At 41.9% G+C, this 19,207-nt stretch overlaps 1 protein-coding gene across 3 annotated transcripts in view; it reads left to right on the forward strand.

The window, feature by feature from the left end:
* Positions 1 to 19,207, forward strand: part of LOC123365723 (protein LYRIC-like) — a 46,284-nt gene that overhangs the window by 12,773 nt on the left and 14,304 nt on the right. For 2 of the 3 annotated variants that reach the window (XM_045008569.1, XM_045008572.1), the window contains exons 2-7: positions 6,484 to 6,543; positions 9,433 to 9,526; positions 11,515 to 11,583; positions 13,579 to 13,818; positions 15,896 to 15,970; positions 17,840 to 17,938. In XM_045008569.1, the coding sequence (XP_044864504.1) occupies positions 6,484 to 6,543; positions 9,433 to 9,526; positions 11,515 to 11,583; positions 13,579 to 13,818; positions 15,896 to 15,970; positions 17,840 to 17,938 (637 nt within the window). The remainder of the gene's footprint in view (positions 1 to 6,483; positions 6,544 to 9,432; positions 9,527 to 11,514; positions 11,584 to 13,578; positions 13,819 to 15,895; positions 15,971 to 17,839; positions 17,939 to 19,207) is intronic. The other variant, XM_045008570.1, reaches the window with a different exon arrangement.

Raw genomic sequence — 19,207 nt, forward strand, 5'->3', positions numbered from 1 at the left:
TGTAACTGCAGGTGCTTTCAGCTGAATGTATTTTCTGCTGAAAAAAAAATTCTGCATGGCACATGAATTCTGCATGTGCGAAGTGGCACAGAATTCATAAGAACATAAACATAAGAACATAAACATAAGAATGGCCATACTGGTTCAGACCAAAGATCCATCTAGCCCAGTATCCTGTCTTCTGACAGTGGCCAGTGCCAGGTGCTTCAGAGGGAATGAACACAACAGGTAATCATCAAGTGATCCATTCCCTCTCACCCATTCCCAGGTTCTGGCAAACAAAGGCTCAGAACACCATCCCTGCCCATCCTGGCTAATAGCCATTGATGGACCTATCCTCCAGGAACCCTGTTATAGTCTTGGCCTTTACAATATCCTCTGGCAAAGAGTTCCATAGGTTGACTGTGCGTAGTGTGAAAAAAATACTTCCTTTTGTTTGTTTTAAACCTGCTGTCTATTAATTTCATTTGGTAACCCCTAGTTCTTATGTTACCATGCTGCTCAAAGTGGCAGGAGCTACAGAGCTGCCCAGCGGCTCGGCATGCTGCAGCTCTGTGAGGAGTGGGGGGTGAAGCGGGGGAGGGGCCGGGGGAGCCTCCCCAGCTGGGAGCTCAGGCGGGCCAGAGTCAGGACGGTCCGGCCTGCGGACCGGAGTTGTTTGCCCACCCGCTTGCCCCTTTAACAGCCAGTTCTACACCGGCTTCTAAATTTAACAACCAGTTCTTGTGAACCGGTGGGAACTGGCTTCAGCTCACCACTGCCTCAGTCATATTTCCCCTTAATTGTCTCTTTTCGAAGCTGAACAGCCCTCATTTTTGAAATCTCTCTCACATGGAAGCTGTTCCATACTCCTAATCATTTTTGTTGCCCTTTTCTGAACCTTTTCCAATTCCAATATATCTTTTTGAGATGGGGTGACCATATCTGCGTGCAGTATTCCAGATGTGGGTGTACCATGGATTTATAAAGAGGCAATATGATATTTTCTGTCTTATTATCTATCCCTTTCTTAATGATTCCCAACATTCTGTAAGCTTTTTTGACTGCAGCTGCACATTGAGTGGATGTTTTCAGAGAACTATCCACAGTGACTCCATGATTTCTTTCCTGAGTGGGTAACAGCTAATTCAGACCCCATCATTTTATATGTATAGTTGGAATTACGTTTTTCAATGTGCATTACTTTACATTTATCAACATTGAATATAATCTGCCATTTTTTTGCCCAGTTAGCCAGTTTTGTGAGTTCCCTTTGTAACTCTTCGCAATCTGCTTTGGACTTAACTATGTTGAGTAGTTTTATATCGTGCAAATTTTGCCACCTCGCTGTTTACCCCTTTTTCCAGATCATTTATGAATATGTTGAACAATAGTGGTCCCAGTAGGAGATGTTGGGGGACACCACTATTTACCCCTCTCCACTCTAACCAAACTGACCATTTATTCCTACCCTTTGTTTCCTATCTTTCAACCAGTTACTGATCCATGAAAAGACCTTCCCGCTTATCCCATGATAGGTTACTTTGCTAGAGCCTTTGGAGATGGACCTTGTCAAAGGCTTTCTAAAAATCTAAATACCTTATATCCACTGGATCCCCTTTGTCCACATGCTTGTTGACCCCCTCAAAGAATTCTAGTAGATTGGTGGGCATAATTTCCCTTTACAAAAAACATGTTGACTCTTCCTCAACAAATTGTGTTTATCTTTGTGTCTGATAATTCTGTTCTTTACTGGAGTTTCAACCAATTTGCCCTCTACTGAAGTTAGGCTTACCTGCCTATAATTGCCAGGATTGCCTCTGGAGCCCCTTTTAAAAAATTGGCATCACATTAGCTATCCTCCAGTCATCTGGTACAGAAGCTGATTTAAATGATAGGCTACATACCATGGTCAGTAGTTCTGCAATTTCACATTTGAGTTCCTTCAGAACTCTTGGGAGAATACCATCTGGCCCTGGTGATTTATTACTGTTTAATTTATCACTTTGTTCCAAAACCTCCTCTATTGACACTTCAATCTGGGACAGTTCCTCAGATTTGTCACCTAAAAAGAATGGCTCAGGTTGGGGAATCGCCATCACATCCTCAGCTGTAAAGACCAATGCAAATAATTCATTTAGTTTCTCTGCAATGGCCTTATCCTCTTTGAGTGCTCCTTTAGCATCTTGAATGTCCAGTGGCCCCACTGGTTGTTCAGCATGCTTCCTGCTGCTCATATGCTTACAATTTTTTTACCCCAGGAGTAGATAATAAAGATAAGGGCATTTCGTCCTTTTGTTTCAGATCACAGGTTAGTCGCATGCTGGGGTTAGGCAATTATTTCCTCTGTAGATAACTTAGCATACTTAGATGTATTATATAGGGGAAGTGTGTTTTCCTTGAAAACACGTGCATTGGCCATCATTGAAGACATTAATAATTATTTGTTAATATTTGTAATTATTTGTACACTGATGGTGTGCTCAGTGTACAAGACCCAGAAGAAAATATGGGGCCAAATTTTTTACTTTGATCTGACCCCTGGTTTGCAAAGGGGGTGGAAAACTTGTGGCTCTCCCCACCATAGTGCAGTCCCCAACTGGCGAAAAAGTTGGCATAGCCAGCTCCTATATCACCTCACCATGCAGATTCCAGCATAGTGTATCAAGGATGGGACAGGACATGACCAGAATACTGTTGTGGAGTCACAATGCTTGTCTGGTGTAACATCCCACTGTAGTTTACAGCAGTCCTAAACTACACTGGGGCTAGGCTTGGCATAGAACTGGTCCAGAAAGATGGAGCTGCAACCATCTCCTTATGCTTCCCTTTCCACCCCTTAGTTGTGTGCAGTGGATATGGGCACAGCTGGGAATCCGGGCCTATGGTTCATGCCCTGAGTAGCTAACATACTAAATTAACCTCGATGAGGATGCCAGACTAGGTTGCATATTGGAGGTTCCTGACTGGCAATCCTGTGGTTGATGGAGACCAACTCTAAGCCATCACATGTCTGATATCTTAGGTTATAGCTGAAAAAATCCAGTTTAGGTGTCTGGTCACAAATAGATACCAGCTACTGATGAAACAGACCTAGTTCTAGAGGGGCTCTTTTACTGTGCCCACCTACATTCATTGTATTTTCTATTTAAAAAGCCTCCTTCGCAGAACATGGTATCTGCTGTATTATCTGGTATATTTTTAAACTATATTTGATATTCTTAAAGATGGAACAGAATGGTGGGGGGAGGGGGAGGACCCAGAAAAGCAGCATCAATGTGTTTGTATTCCATGATTGTATTCTGGTCAGCAGCAACCTGGCACACATGCCCTCTCTCTGCCGTGCATAGGACTATAAGCTACATGAGTGTGCATGGGAGCGTGTTTAGAGGTCCTGGTCGTAGTGGAGGGGGTGAACATTCAGAAACACATTGCATGGCATGTCTTGTAAAAATGTCCCCTGCGCCTCTCTCCGGGGCTACATAATAAAGTCGAATCAATAATTGCAAAAAAACCACAAAGGATTAGTGATAGAGAGAGAAAGCATCACCTTTATATAAAGGAGAAAAGGCAGCTCACCCCCCTGTGCATCACAAACCCAATGGCCATAGAGTCAGAAAAGCCTTCAGATTGCCCCAGGAAAAGAAGAATGCAATTTAATATGCTACAGTTTATAATTCCATAAAAGGCCATGAGGATGCTTTTTTGCACGTGTATGAATTTATTTAGAATTGTACTAGTGGATTTATACAATTATTTAATCTAGTTTATCTCTGACTGCATAAAAAACAATATTTTCCCCCAAGAATGAGGAAAGGCATCAATCTACATTTATTCATTTATTTGCAATGATTCCAGTAACGATAAAAGCAGCAAAGAGTCCTGTGGCACCTTACAGACTAACAGCCATATAGGAGCATGAGCTTTCGTGGGTGAATGCATCCGACGAAGTGAGTATTCACCCACGAAAGCTCATGCTCCTATATGGCTGTTAGTCTATAAGGTGCCACAGGACTCTTTGCTGCTTTTACAGATCCAGACTAACACGGCTACCCCTCTGATACATGAGTAACAATAAATTACATCAAATAATTATATTTTTTTCTCAAAACAACCAAACAGTGCCATAAATTAACATGTGGCCAAAAATGAAACCTAGGGGCCCTGACAAGGAAGGAAAGGGTAGGAGGGACTTCCAGAGCGTTAGGCCCAGCTCGCTGACCAAAATGGGGGCAGGACAAAATGAGAGACATAGGCCACGTTTACACTTACTGGGACGGTCGACGCGGCGAGTTCGACTGCTCGGAGTTCGAACTATCGCGTCTGATCTAGACGCGATAGTTCGAACCCCGGAAGCGCTAGTTCGAACTCCGGTACTCCACCGCGGCAGGAGGAGTTGCCGGAGTCGACCTTGGAGCCGCGGAGTTCGCTTCCGCGGCGTCTGGACGGTAAGTAAGTCGAACTAGGGTAGTTCGAATTCAGCTACGTTATTTACGTAGCTGAATTCGCGTACCCTAGTTCGACCCCCGAGCTTAGTGTAGACCAGGGCATAGAGTATTACTTGGGGGTCTAACTGGCATAATATCATGGTGAGGGCAAGAAAACATGTCATAAGAACAGCCATACTGGGTCAGACCAGCGGTCCATCTAGAGATCATTAGTGAGTGTGATGGAGTGTACAAACCCCACACTGGAGAGGAACAGGTCATGGAGCTGTTCTGGGCCCACACACCTGCAAAGTCTGCACAACCTGGAGAAGGAGCTTAAAAATGGGAGCAGAGTAGCTCAGATGTGGGCAGGCAGTGGAGGTGAGCTGACTTGGGAAGGAGCACCACAGGAATGCTTGCTTCCTCAGATCAAGTCTGCAAAGGAGGGACTGGTGACTCTTTGAAGGTCAGAAACTCTATTGTGTTGTTCAGTTCTTTGCTTTACCCTGTGGGAAGAGAGGGGTCTGGTAGGAAGTGATCCAGGAGGCAGCAGCATAGATTGATCTACCTAATCACCATAGTATTGAGGACTGAGAATTAACTCTATAAAATGTAGGAACAGACTACGGCACCAGTTCTGCAGAGTGAGCTATGTGGGGCAGAGCCCCCCTGATTTCAGTGGGGTTATATGCAGGGTGCTACGTAGACAATTCTCTTTGCAAGGTCAGGGCCCTAAGCTGTGCTAGTCCAGAGTTAGTAGTATAGGAATGACTGTCAAAGCAATTGACCCAGCAATGAATAAATGTCTCTGTTGATAAAACTATAAGGGAATTGCAATTTCTTGTTGGTGATAATTCATTATCACAACCTTCGATGGAGATCATTTCTTATTTACCAGGGACATTTGGAGTCAAAAAAATCAGCACCAGTTCAGTTCTCAGAGGAAAGGGGAAAGTAGATGGTAGAATGTGGTAGCAACTTCTCCTTTACCAGAAGGATTGCAGGGAGCCAGCACATCCCTAAACCTGGGTAGCTCTGGGAGGAGCGGGTGGTATGCTAGGAGCAGCTAAGGGAGATGCCAATACAGTGCATTCCTTTGGCAGCCTCCATAGGTGGGGGTTCTGCAGTGTCCCAAGCAGAAACGACAGGTTTCCTTCTGTGACAGAACCCTAGGGAAGGGTAGTGTGCATTGTCCTTCCCAAAGAGATGTGGGCCTTGCTACCTCAAGTTATGTCCGGCTAAAGTTTGCAGTCTTGTAACTCAAATTAATTGCTTGCCAAAGAGTTTGAGTTAGCCAGTATATACTTATCTAGACATTCCACAAACACTTGTGGTTTACTCTAGTGGTATGTCTAGACCAAGGGTCGGCAACCTTTCAGAAGTGGTGTGCTGAGTCTTCATTTATTCACTCTAATTTAAGGTTTCGCGTGCCAGTAATACCTTCTAAAAATGTTAAAATGTCTCTTTCTACAAGTCTATAATATATAACTAAACTATTGTTCTACGTAAAGTGAATAAGGTTTTTAAAATGTTTAATTTTAAATTAAATGTCTTAAATTAAAATGCAGAGCCCCCGGACCAGTGGCCAGGACCCAGGTAGTGTGAGTGCCACTGAAAATCAGCTTGCGTGCCGCCTTTGGCACACGTGCCATAGGTTGCCTACCCCTGGTCTAGACATAACCTAGAGTCCACCTCAACCAGCTAATACACATTAAAATACACAGTAAAATCACCCTGTCTGTTTTAAAATATGTTGACTGGTTCACTTTTTATCCTGGTCTAGACATACTCCAGGGTAAACCACAAATGTTTCTGTCTTGGAACAAACGTTTGTGGATTTTCTAGACTGTCTTTAATAAAGGTTTTTAGCTCATTCAAATCAATTGGCAATCAATTAACTTAGGTTTCAACAAGGCCACAAACTCCTAGCCTGGGGTTTTTGTTAATTTCTGTGTATTCTTTCAGACCAATCACATGTGACTGACTCCCATAGAGGTGTATTACAAGAATTGCAACATTGTGCTTATAGGAATGTATTTTCCCCATAATTTAACATATTTGAATATCCATGTTCCAGGTTCCAGTGAATTGTCAGCTTCTAACCTCTGTTGGCATGAGAGAAAAAACGCTACTGAAGGTACCACTTTTAGTTCCAGAAATTACACAGTATTTCTAAAATAATATTTGTTTTAAGAATGTTCTTATTTTCTATTATGGTTTTTGTAAGGATAACACGTTCCTGTTATCTGAAAGTCTTAAAGAATTGCAGTTAGGAACACAGAAGTTGCCAGACTGGATCAGACCCAATGTCCATCTAGTTCAGTATTCTGTGTCCAGGAGTGGCCAGCACCAGATGCTTCAGAGGAAGGTGTGTAACCTCCTCAGGCAGTGATGGGATAATCTGCCTCCCCACACAAATTTAGAGATTATAAGCCCAGAAGCACAAGTTTTAATATCCCTTCCAAAACTGTTGTAATTAATTACGATAACTAAAGAGCCTAATCCAAATATAAGACTTTCCATTGATTTCACTGGGCTTTGGATCAGGCCTGAACTGAGCAAATCTGTGGTACAGTCATATTATTATAGACAGGACTGTAGTCACTGCCTATAGTTAAGGTTGCTTGACCCTTCCTGGTCACAGATAAAACTGTGTCTGGGAAGTGGAGCATGCTCAGTTTGGACCAATTATTTGGTGAACTTAGTTGCCTAACTCTAACAAATCTGTAAGCATGAACAAACTGAGATTTTTCAGAGGTTTATAACTTGGCAAAATTTGGGCAGATTTTCATAGGAATAGCAAAAGGCAACTCCTTTTAACCAAAGTGAATCCCCTGCCAAATTTCAAGTCCCTTCTCTAAAGCATGGAGGCACTACAGCTTCCCAATCATAGAATCATAGAATATCAGGGTTGGAAGGGACCTCAGGAGGTCATCTAGTTCAACCCCCTGCTCAAAGCAGGACCAATCCCCAACTAAATCATCCCAGCCAGGGCTTTGTCAAGCCTGACCTTAAAAACCTATAAGGAAGGAGATTCCACCACCTCCCTAGATAACCCGTTCCTGTGCTTCACCACCCTCCTAGTGAAAAAGTTTTTCCAAATATCCAACCTAAACCACCCCCACTGCAACTTGAGACCATTACTCCTTGTTTTGTCATCTGGTACCACTGAGAACAGTCTAGATCCATCCTATCAAAAGTAGCTATCATTCTTCTCTTCTGCAGACTAAACAATCCCAGTTCCCTCAGCCTCTCCACATAAGTCATGTGCTCCAGCCCCCAAATCATTTTTGTTGCCCTCCGCTGGACTCTTTCCAATTTTTCCACATCTTCTTGTAGTGTGGGGCTCAAAACTGGACACAGTACTCCAGATGAGGCCCCACCAATGTCGAATAGCACATTGGATAGCACATACATCCAACATTTGTTTGGATGTAATAGCACATTGGATGTAATGGCACATGAATTTTTCAGCAATACATTTAACTTGGAAAAACTTATCATTAACCATCCCAATATAGTAGTCCTGACTTCACTTCAAAACTGTCTTAAAGAAAGTCACCTTGGACATCTTCGCAGTCTGCTTTACAAGCAACAACGCACAACAGGATAGGATGCACACATGAGGTAACTGTGTAGTGAGCAAAGGCTTGGGTTGAAGCTGCTCTGAACAACTAAGGAGACAAACCCATAGTTCTTAAAACAGAAAATTGTTCTCCTTCCAGATTAGTAAAGTTTAAAAGCCAAGTGGAAGCAGAATAGAAATTTCTTTATTTTTGTTCTTATTTTAAACTGCCAGTTTGTCTCCCTGGTTGTTGAAAGTGTCTTCAATCTGAGCTGTAACTGCTTGAAAAGCTTCTCACTGTAACAGATGGCAGAGCTCAATAAACACAAGCTCCTGTTTCTTTATTAATTTGCAGTTGATTCAAATGAATATTTCAAGCATATTGTTCTTCTGCTCTTTTTTTTATCATGGGTGCATGGATTTGTGTGAGTTATGAGTTAGAAATTCAATCCTACTTGGTGGTTAGCCCATTATTGCATGCGTCGGAATCTTATTTAGCTAATCAGATTGCTGCCTTTGTTTCACTCTTGTTACCACAGTGAATGCATTTTTTTACTCTGTTATAGTTTAAGAAGGAGGACATAGTTCAGTGGTCTGAACACAGAACTGAGACCTAGGAATTCCTGAATTCAAATACTAGCTCTGACACTGGAGACCTCTGGAAAAATCACATAGCCTGGGTTTCTCATCCTTGGGGTTGTGAACAGATGTTGGGGGCCATGACAATTTGCCCTTCCCATATTTCTCAATGAGAGCAGGGCCCTGGCTAGATAGGAAGCATGTTTGAGGAGGTGGGTGTTCTAGCTTGGAAAAGTTGAGAGTTACTAAGGGAAACTAAAATGTTTAAACTTTGTGGCCTAAAGTTAGTGACACAAATTCATATTTAGGTTCCTTCATGTGATTGGCCTACTTTTCAGAGATTCTGAGCACCTACAACAACCATTATAGTCAGTGGAAACTATAGGTGCTTGGTACCTTTGAAAATCAGACCACTTATTGTAGTGCCAAACTCTAAGCATCTGGTGGCCTGGTCTTCTCTGCCTTAGTTTTCCCGATGTAAATAGGGTAGATAGTGTGTATTTCCTACCTCATCGTTCTGTGGAATAATTACTGTTTATAAAGTGCTTTGAAGACAAAAAGGGCTAAATATCAATATGCAGCAGGTGTCTGAATTTGAATGCGCAGTTTCTAACTTTGCAGATAAATGTCATTTTGTAGTACAGAGGGTATAATATTCAGCTCTCTGGAGTTTGTAATGAGTCATTCCTTCGATCCCACAATGAGCTATACCCGGGCAAACCCCTGCACCCATGTGGAGTCCCATTGACTTCAACAGAACTCTGTGTGAGCTCACTGCAGGACAAGGACTTTAGTCCTCACTCAGTCTCATCCTCTCTTCTCTCTAATAAGCCTCTAGCTGAGAGATATATATATATATATGTGTGTGTGTATTTTTTGTAGTCTAAGAAAAAGAAGAAGACCCAGTGCTCAGAAAAGGGGGCATCAAAAGACCACGTCTCTGCTGAAAAAGACAAATTGCCAGAAGAAGAGGAAGGTAATAAATGTGTGGATCGCTCAGTTAGCAGATTTGTATTGCCAGAAAGAAGTGAGAATTATGGTGATTAAACATCTTCATAGGAGTGGACAGAACAGGCGCTATTTGGTAGTTGGTATTTAAAATAATAACATTACAAAAGTATTGCAAGTATGACAGATGTCTTTGGACTAACCCCTTCCTTCCCACCGGTGACCACAGAGAAGGGGATTGCAGCTCTGCTAACCACATCTCTTTCAGGCCGCAGCTTCCAAGTAGACAAGTAGACACCCAGTTGACTCAGGCTCGCGGGGCTCGGGCTGAGGGGCTGTTTCATTGCAGTGTAGACTTCCGGGCTTGGGCTGCAGCCTAAGTTCTGGGCCCTCCCACCTCACAGGGTCCTAGAGCCTGGGCTCCAGCCCAAGCTTGGAAGTCTTCACTGCAGTGAAATAGCCCCACAGTCCGAGCCCCCCTGAGCCCAAATCAGCTGGCATGGGCCAGCTCGTGGGTTTTTCATTGCAGTGTAGACATACCCTCAGTGGCTTGTTCTTGGAAGTGGGGCTCGCAGCACAGCAAAACAGCCAGGGATGGGGTGTGCTTATTCTTGCCAGAGGCACAGTTCCAGGAGAATAACAGGGTCCTGCCTTTGGATCTTGCCAGGTTCACATTTCCCTCTGGCCTCTACAGCAGTGACACAATATGGCTTTTATCTCCCACCCTGCTTCTTGCTGGGCTTGTGCTTGAGGCCCTCAAAGCAGCATCACAGTGTGGCCAGAGTGGTAAAAGCATAGTAGAAACCTGTGGGTACAGACCGATCTGCGTAGAAGGCATACAGGAACTGTGGGAGCTCCCAGAGGATTCAGCAGAGGCCAGCAAGGGTCTGTTAGCTACAATTTCACTGGAAAATACCGTGTATTCTTTTCCCCAGCTCATTTTGAAAATTACAAAGCCTGAGCTTTTCTGGGTTTAAAAGATTATAATGTGATTACTGTGGCCATCACTGGGTTGGAGTCCTTTGCACAGCCATGTGTGTTAATAGCAAACAGTGGTTCCTTGGAGTGTAGAAGAGTAATAGGAAATTTCAAGGACTTCATTCAAACAGACTTTTGTTGTTTTAATCACACTGAGCAGATAATGAGCTATTCCATCCACAGCACAGAGACATCCTGGAAGAAGTGGGAGGCTCAGCAAAATCAAAGGGCCAGATTCTGCCTTGACGGACAGCTTGTGCCAGGCCCATTCACTTAACAGGGTATAAGTCAGGACAGAATTTGGCTCAATATGTATAAGGGTGATTGCATGTTTACAGTCAACCCTGTGAGGGAGCCATATCCCTGAGTAGATCTAATGAGCTAGTCAGGGACTAGGTTAGAAAACTAAGTAAGAATTAGTGTTATATACAAATATTAAGTAAATAGGTTTTTTTTCCACAGAGTGAGCCCAGGAGCTTCTGGAAGATGGCTCCAAGCTAAGAGTCAGATTAATTGACAACTGAGACAGCAATAGAATAGTGCCCTTTTTGTTAGTTAATGTTTTCATTGATGTTGTCATCCAAAGCAATTATCAAGCATACAGGGCACTTGGCTCTCTGCTGTGACATCTTCCCTGAGGAAAGGGGTGTCATGTGGTTTGACTTACATAAAGAGCAGTAAATTATGTGGCGATACATCAGTCAGCCCATATAATAGACAGTATTGCATTGCAGAGTAGTTATATATTGTAGCCTGAGTTTCTGGGAGTCCAACGTGCCACAGGGATGGGCACACTCTAATGCTTACAAATTAATACCTAGGATTGTACATGATACTAACCACAGTGATTGTGTTTTGTATGTTTGGCCATTACCAAGATTGTTGCAACATGGATTTTATAATCATCACTGGATAGCGTGTGCATGAGAGTATTTCCTTTTCTTTGCCTTGTAAACAAATATGGGTCATATAGGAAATTTCTTATTCACTCATAGCAACTAGTGGCATGGAGATGGCGAGCTTTGTTCTGTGTTGCAGGTGTTTGGCAGACTAAGATCAGTAGCCGAGAAAAAAGACACTTAAGGAAAGAACGTCTGAAACGAAAAGGTAAACCTCCAATATATATTTACATGCATGTACAATATATGTTCTGGCTGAGTCTCTCAATTCTTTTTCTTGCCTAGAACCTATTTACCCCTCAACTGCCTGCCAGTTTTCTTGATAATTTGCTATTCCACAGTAAACATTTCTCATAAAAGGCCATTTGCTAAGGAAAAGAGCTTCAGCTTTTACCCCATGCTTTCATGAAAGCCCACAAAGATACTCTCAGGACTTTGAAAACAAATGAGATTTACATATGAGGTGAATAAGAGATCTGCAGCAGTTAGGTTATCATGCAGACCGGTTGCATTTGTATAACTTCACAAAAAAATTATATGTAACAGTTGATTTATAGAACCTACATAATTGCCTACTTCAGAAAGGTTTCTGAAATTAAGAGCTATTTATAGTAAGCTGTTGTTTCTTTTGCAGCTATAAAAAGGGAGACACAACATTACCAATGCTAATTAAATAATGCTTTGCACTCTCAGCACCTTTCCTCTGGTGAGCTCACAGTGCTTTCCATTGACTTATATAGGAAGGTCCTAAGTACTTATGCTAATTATGTTCTTATAACTCTGGTATGTGAAAGCAGGTCATTAAATTTATGCTTTTTAAAAAAACCTCGCAATTTAATTCTCCTCAGTAAATCTATTAACACAATAAAGAAATCCTCAAAGATAAATACAGCAGAACATCTTAGAGGCTGGGATGTGAAGTTAGAATTGTGACCCAAAGTGACACACACATGGGCATTTGTGGGGAAGGAGAGAATTGTTTACAAAGGGGCACCACCTTAAAGTGCACTTGGGTATTTCTCTAAAAGTGAAGATCAGGATGAAAATGACAAACTATGATCTGTACAAATATTTAGATATTTTTGGGACCACACTCTCCATCACTTGGTCTTTAAATCCAGACTGGATGTCCTTAAGAAAGGTATGCTCCAGAGGCTCCATCTTGGGAGGTGCTGAGCATTCTGGCTGCAGTCCAGCAAAGCATGTAGGCCACATGCTTAACTTTGCTCATGTGAGTAGCTCTGTTTACATCACTGTGACTTGCATGCTTAAAGTTAAGCATGTGCTTAAGTGCTTTGCTGGGTTGGGGCCAGAGTGCTAGGCAGGGACCAGTCCTAATTGAACCACATGTTATTGGGCTATTGGAAATCACTGGGAGATATTCAGAGCTTTAGTTATGCAGGAGGTTAGATTAGATGATCATAATGGTCCCTTTTTGGCATTAAAATATATGAAGCTATGAAATAAGCCCTAATCCTGCTGAGTGCTGTTTGCTGTTTCATAGCAAGGATGCAGCAGTACCAGCATAAGCTGTGTGGAGATGGCGTTAGGATCATTTGTGGCCCCTCCTCCCCACACAAAAAACTAGGGAGATGCTTTGTTTACCCTTAGGTTAAGTTTGTGAATTGCTTTGGAAATCCTTTGGATGAAAGGGGCTATGAAATCATCATCATCATTATTATTATAATAAATGTCCTTCCAAGTTCTCATTTCTCTGGCAATCTTGAAAATGCCAGCGTTCAACAAATTGTGTTTATTTTTCTTCTCCCATGAACGGTGCTCCATATGCAGGAAGGAAACCTGAAGTTCCCTTTCTTTCTCTTCCTTTAACACTCTGTGCCCCCATCTGTACTTTATGACCTTGAGTTATCCTTCCAGCCAAGGAAGAATGGACAAGACTCCTCTGACGTTGTTTCTTAATCCCCCGAAGGGGTCACTGATGAGCTGTGTGATGCCCTCCTTTCCCACATGGGCTGAATGTGCTACCTTCCAAGTACTCTCAGCTTCTGCCAACCTCAGACCGTGGGGCTCTGTCTTTTTGCTACTGTATGTGTAAATATATTCAATGGGCTTTGAATCTGGTCCTTAGTGAAGTCAAAGGGCGTCTTTCCATTGACTTTGGATCAGGCCTTACATTTTTGTGTATACTGTACAAGGTCCCAACCCTATTTAAAAAAATCCATTTAAAATGTTTGTTTTCAAGAAAACCCTAGCAGAGTGTCATCCGGTACCATGGTGGTTGAAGCAGTCTGTGATGGGGATGGGAAAGGAACCGGTTGGCCACACACTGTGAGTGGGACAGAGGACAACAGCAGTAGTGGACAGGGAGCTCTCTGTGAGTCAGGGACAAAGACAGACGGTGGTTCCACTGTTAGGAACTCAGAAGCCACAGGAGAAGAATCTGAGCCCACACGGTCTGAAGAGGATGTTTTTTCCAATGTAGGTGAGTGTCCCCAGTAAACCAGCCCACTGCAGGAGTGCAGACTTTGGGCAAGGGAACATTCAGCCAGTTCTATTTGTCTGCCTTTATGGCATTTTCCTCCAGCTTGTTCATTGAACAGTGTTCACACTAGACTTTTATTCTAGTATTAAGACAAAGGACCAAAAACAGCTGGGGAGGAAAAAAACTCTGTGGTGGGAGTCTGTTTGCATCAAAGCTTGGGGTCAGATTTCTAGATGTTGTCTTCCATTTTAGTAGATGCAAATTGCAGATGCATTGGTGGTGCAGTTTTGTGCTCACTGTATAACTCATTTAGAGTACAAAGTCCATAGCTGCATCTGCAAATCAGAGTTAGTCTCCTACCTCACCTATACCGAAGGTGCTAAACTGAGCCCATAAAAGTCAAGGCCCAGTCAAGAGCCAGCATGATTTAGCGAATAGGGCACTGGACTGAAACTCAGGAGAGCTGTTTCAGAGGTGTAGCCATGTATGTTAGTCTGTATCAGTAAAAACAATGAGGAGACCTTGTTTCAGGACAGCTAGTTTCTATTCCCTGCTCTTCCACTGACCTGCTGTGTGGTAATAAAGGTAATAATTGGAGATATACCAATCTCCTAGAACTGGAAGGGACCTTGAAAGGTCATCAAGTCCAGCCCCCTGCCTTCACTACTAGCAGGACCAATTTTTGCCCCAGATCCCTAAGTGGCTCCCTCAATGATTGAACTCACAACCCTGGGTTTAGCAGGCCAATGCTCAAACCACTGAGCTATCCCTCCCTCCTTGTGTGATGTTAGGCAAGTCACTTCTCCTCTCTATACATCTGTTTTGGCTCTCACTATTGGTTTGGCTTCAGGGCAGGGACTGTCTCTCACCACCTTATATTGGTTGTGGCTTGCAGGCACTACTGTGATACAAATAATAGTACGGCAAGGCTGAAAGTTTGGCCTTTAGTATCCTCTGTTTCTCTTCCTAGTTTTGACAGTGTGTGATAAGAAAGTTGAAAAATAAAACAAAATAGATTTGTTGTAGGTAATGTCTCTTTTTAATGGTTATTTTTTTAAAGTCTACTTAATTCAAATCAGTGTCTGATTTTCATTAAGGCCCCTCCTATTGGATTGAATTATACATAAGTCAGTAAGGTGATTTGTCTGCAGTAACCCAACAGGCCAGAGATGTAAGATGGTGTAACTTAAGACTCCTTTAAACTCAGAATCCATTACACTTCTAAGATGTACTGATATGAAAGGGATGTTGATGTAACCTACACGCTCAGGAGCCACAAAGTAGTTACCCTACTTTAATTTTCACTTTCTTACAATGTCAGTTGCTTTCCTTGCTACACTCCTTTCTTTGGCCCCATCAGGAGGGATGTGTGTATTAACACCATTTCATACTCCCTTAGATTCAGTGGGCCAAATTCCCAGCTGATATGTATGGAAAGTTGTATGCAAATTTATGTGTAAGTGGGTGAGAGTTCAAATTGGAGTAAGTCCATAATGAGTCTAAGTTAATGCACTTTGAGAGGGTCAGACGAAGATGTAAACTTCCTCCACCCTAATGGTATTTCTATACTGCAATCTGAGGCACTGCTGCATCTGGGAGGACAATCAAGTTTGAAAAAGTTAGCCTCTTAGGATATGTCTACACTGCAATCTGAGGTGTGACTGTAGCATAGGTAGACATACCCACACTAGCTTTACCCGTGCTAGCATGGCTAAACATAGCAGTGTAGACATGGTGGCACTGGGTTCAGTGTGGGCTAGTCCATACATACCTAGAATCCCCAGAGTGCTTGCACAGCCCATGCTGAAGCCCATGCTGTCATGTCTACACTGCAATTTTTAGATAGGCTAGCACAGATAAAGCTAATATGGGTATGTCTACCTATGCTGCAGTCACAAGTTAGCTCGCAGTGTAGACATATCCTAAGAAGCTAACTTTTTCAAACTCGATTGTCCTCCCAGCTGCAGTGGCATTGTCCACAGGGTTGGGGAGGAGAGACTGAAACATTCTGAATGTGTCTGTTTGAAGCCACATGCACCAATTCTGAATGTCCTGTTGGGTTTGTTTTTTAATCCAGGAACATGGGATATTGCAGAAGCAAAAGCTTATCCTGTGACCTTTGGGACTTTACCAGAGCTGTCCATGGAGTTAAGTGAGTAGTCTTTCTGTGGACACTTTTGATTCACTTCCTCGTGAGTTTTCCATCACCCATATCCCCAGATATCCAGACCCTTACAAATTCTCCCCACCATTAGCCATATTTCAGTGTTTTCTCTGACACCTTGTTCACATTTGAAATCCGATGCTCCAACCTTTTAGTGACTGACTTCAATGTATTTCCTTGAAACCAGTCCTAACTTTTGTGTCATCCTAGTATGACTTTAAAACTTGAGATGTGTCCTTACCAGTTATTTAAAAAACATAAAGATTAGCAAATTCCACCATTTGAGCAGTAAGTAACTATGCTTCAGATCAGATAATGAGAAAGCACCCTACTCTCCTCAAATATTGCCCCGCCAGCAAACTCTCTCCCCATAATGCCCCATAAAAAGTTGGGCTTTGCAATGTGTTTTAAAGGCTAGCAAATTCAGGATATTTCAGACCAAAGGAGAAAGGCCAGGAGCCGAAGTCGAGGGGCCCTTGTGGAGAACACCTTGCCAGTGGCATGCTCCTTCTTTACATTTAGGGAATTCCAGTTTGAGAGCCTCTGCTGATTGCAACTGTGGGGAGAGAGGCAGTCATTCTTGGTCTCTCCCATTCCACTTCCACTTCATCTGTGCGTTCTCTAATCTCACCTAAAATTGTCTATGCTTCTTCTTTTGGCTATGTAGGCCCTGAGTGGTGCTGCGTTGAAGCAGTATCACAGTAGACAGCATAACACTGACTTACCAATGTGTAATACCAATGAGCGAAAAGGTAGATGTGGGGTTTAGGTTCCTGAATTCTTATTAGAATATTTTGAAAAGACTTGGTCTTGCATTGGTTTGCACACCAGAAACTGCCATTGACTTCAAAAGGAGTTTTGGATGTACAAGGAATGCAGAATCTGGTCCTAAACATTTAGGATATGTTAAGTGAAAGCATACACACATACATACATCATGTATATTGAGCTGTGCAAGCCAAAATAATGTAATTCTGCTCCATAGCAAGACATTGCAGATGATACAATGTATAACTTATTCAGTCATCTATTTTCCAGTCTTGCATTAAACAGTGGTCTGAGGCATCTCATAATAGGCAACACGAGACAGACAAAAATCATTGCTTTCATCTGCATTAGTGTGTGCATCAAAAAGGCAAGCTGCTACAGGGCAGAACTGCACAAAGAACAAATATTTAGGGGAAGATTGAAAAATATGACCTACAAAATCATAGTCTTGGGCATGAAGAAGAATAAACAAGAAAAAATATGAGAAGAGCTAATCCATAATACAAGTAGTTTAAAAGATTGATGTGCAGTAAGGAGTTATTCAGCACTTGTAGGAGTGAACTCTACTGTTTCAATTACTTGCAAATAATCATCAAGAAAAGCTTTGGCTTCCTCCTTTTTCTCTCTGCCCTACTTTTCATTACATGTAAAAAGGGATAACTATGGGCCTGATTCAGCTCTCTTTCAAGTCAGTAGGAGTCTTACCGTTAACGTGAATAGGGAGTTGGATCTGGCTTTTTACCAGGTGTATAATGGATGAGGTCTTTGTTCTGTAGGAACTAAAACTTCAATTTGACGTCTCTGAAAGTCATTTGCCGGCCAGACAGATTACGACTTTGGACAATACATGTTCAATCACTGTTCAGAGGGATATTCTGATAGTAATTTAATCATGTACTGTCCTTGTCCAGCCTTTTAAAATAAGTTCAGTGTTATGAGCAACATAAATTAATTTTTGCAGCTTAAATTCCATAATGCCACAGCTGTGCTGATCAGGAAAGGATTAATTGGCCTTAACAATGTGAATATACCTAAGTGATTTATTTTTTGTTTTGTTTTTTATTAAAAGGCATACTTGTTTCTATTCAGGTAATCTGAAGAGTAAATCATCTCAGGACAACCCCTCCAAATATCATTGGAATGCCAACTTACCCTTCCTCACAGTGGATGATGCATGGCTTGGGCAGCGTATGTTCAATTTTCTGATTGATTGATTGATTTGTTTGTTTGTTTGTTTGTGGAGAGATGAGTGCAGGTTGCTTTTTGCCTTTGTTGTTTGAGCATAAAAAATAAGAGACTATCTACAACAGGGGTTCTCAGACTTTTGTACTAGTGACCCCTTTCACATAGCAAGCCTCTGAGTGCGACCCCCCCTTATACATTAAAAACACTTTTTAATATATTTAACACCATTATAAATGCTGGAGGCAAAGCGGGGTTTGGGGTGGAGGCCAACAGCTCGCGACCCCCAATGTAATAACCTTCCGACCCCCTGAGGGGTCCCGACCCCCAATTTGAGAACCTCTGATCTATCAAGTATCTATTGGCCAGTGGGACTGCTTGCTTGAGGAAGGTTAGCAGGCTTCAGTGCGCACTCAGGGTAAAATTCAGATGGGGCCTGATTTTCTGAAGTGCTGAGCACCCCCAACTCCAGCTGAAATCAATCAGAAGCACAAGTGCTTCTCATGTCTAAAAATCTGGTTGATGGTTAATAATATGGTTAATTGTCATTTCAAAGTCCCTTCTTGCTTCTTTTATAAATAACACCTTAGTTTATTAAAACTGAATGAAGTTTACAAATCAAATTTTTTTTTTAGCATTTATCCTGGTTGTTTACTTTGTGCACTTCTGTCACCTTGAACAAGACTATTCATTTTTACTTTAGTTACAATACATTTCTAATCAGTTTCTTTTCCAGGTTCTTATGCTCTAGCATAGTGCTGCAGTATTTAGGTTGTAGACACTTCAGGGAATTGTTCATCTCTTTGTTTTTAAGTTTCTGTTGGATTTTTTTTTTTAATTCACAGAAGCATTTTATTTCATAAAAACTTGGGTTTTGCTAAATCTAAATTTGGGAGTAAATTTGACTTGACAGTATCTCTTTAAAGATTTGTTTTAATAATAGAATTTCAACATGAATTTTGAGTTTTGTTTATTTAAACCATAGGGTTAAAGGAACACTATGGATATGATTTCTGTATTTTAAAAATGTGTTACTAGTCAGCATAGGTTATTAAAGTTAAAAACAAGTTAAAGTTAGATTTGCTTTTTACTATTTCATAGATTCCAAGGCCAGAAGGAATCATTGTGACCAGTGTACCTGATCTATTTTGTTTACTTTTCTCGCTTCGTTCAACTTAGATGGTGAAACTAAAGTGGACAGCTTGTAGTTGATTTCACATCTTGATTCCCACACACTAGCACAATTCTGGAATGTTTGGAGGGAAATGGCTTCAA

Source organism: Mauremys mutica, chromosome 3 (genome assembly GCF_020497125.1).
Source record: "Mauremys mutica isolate MM-2020 ecotype Southern chromosome 3, ASM2049712v1, whole genome shotgun sequence".
NCBI classification, from domain to species: domain Eukaryota; kingdom Metazoa; phylum Chordata; order Testudines; family Geoemydidae; genus Mauremys; species Mauremys mutica.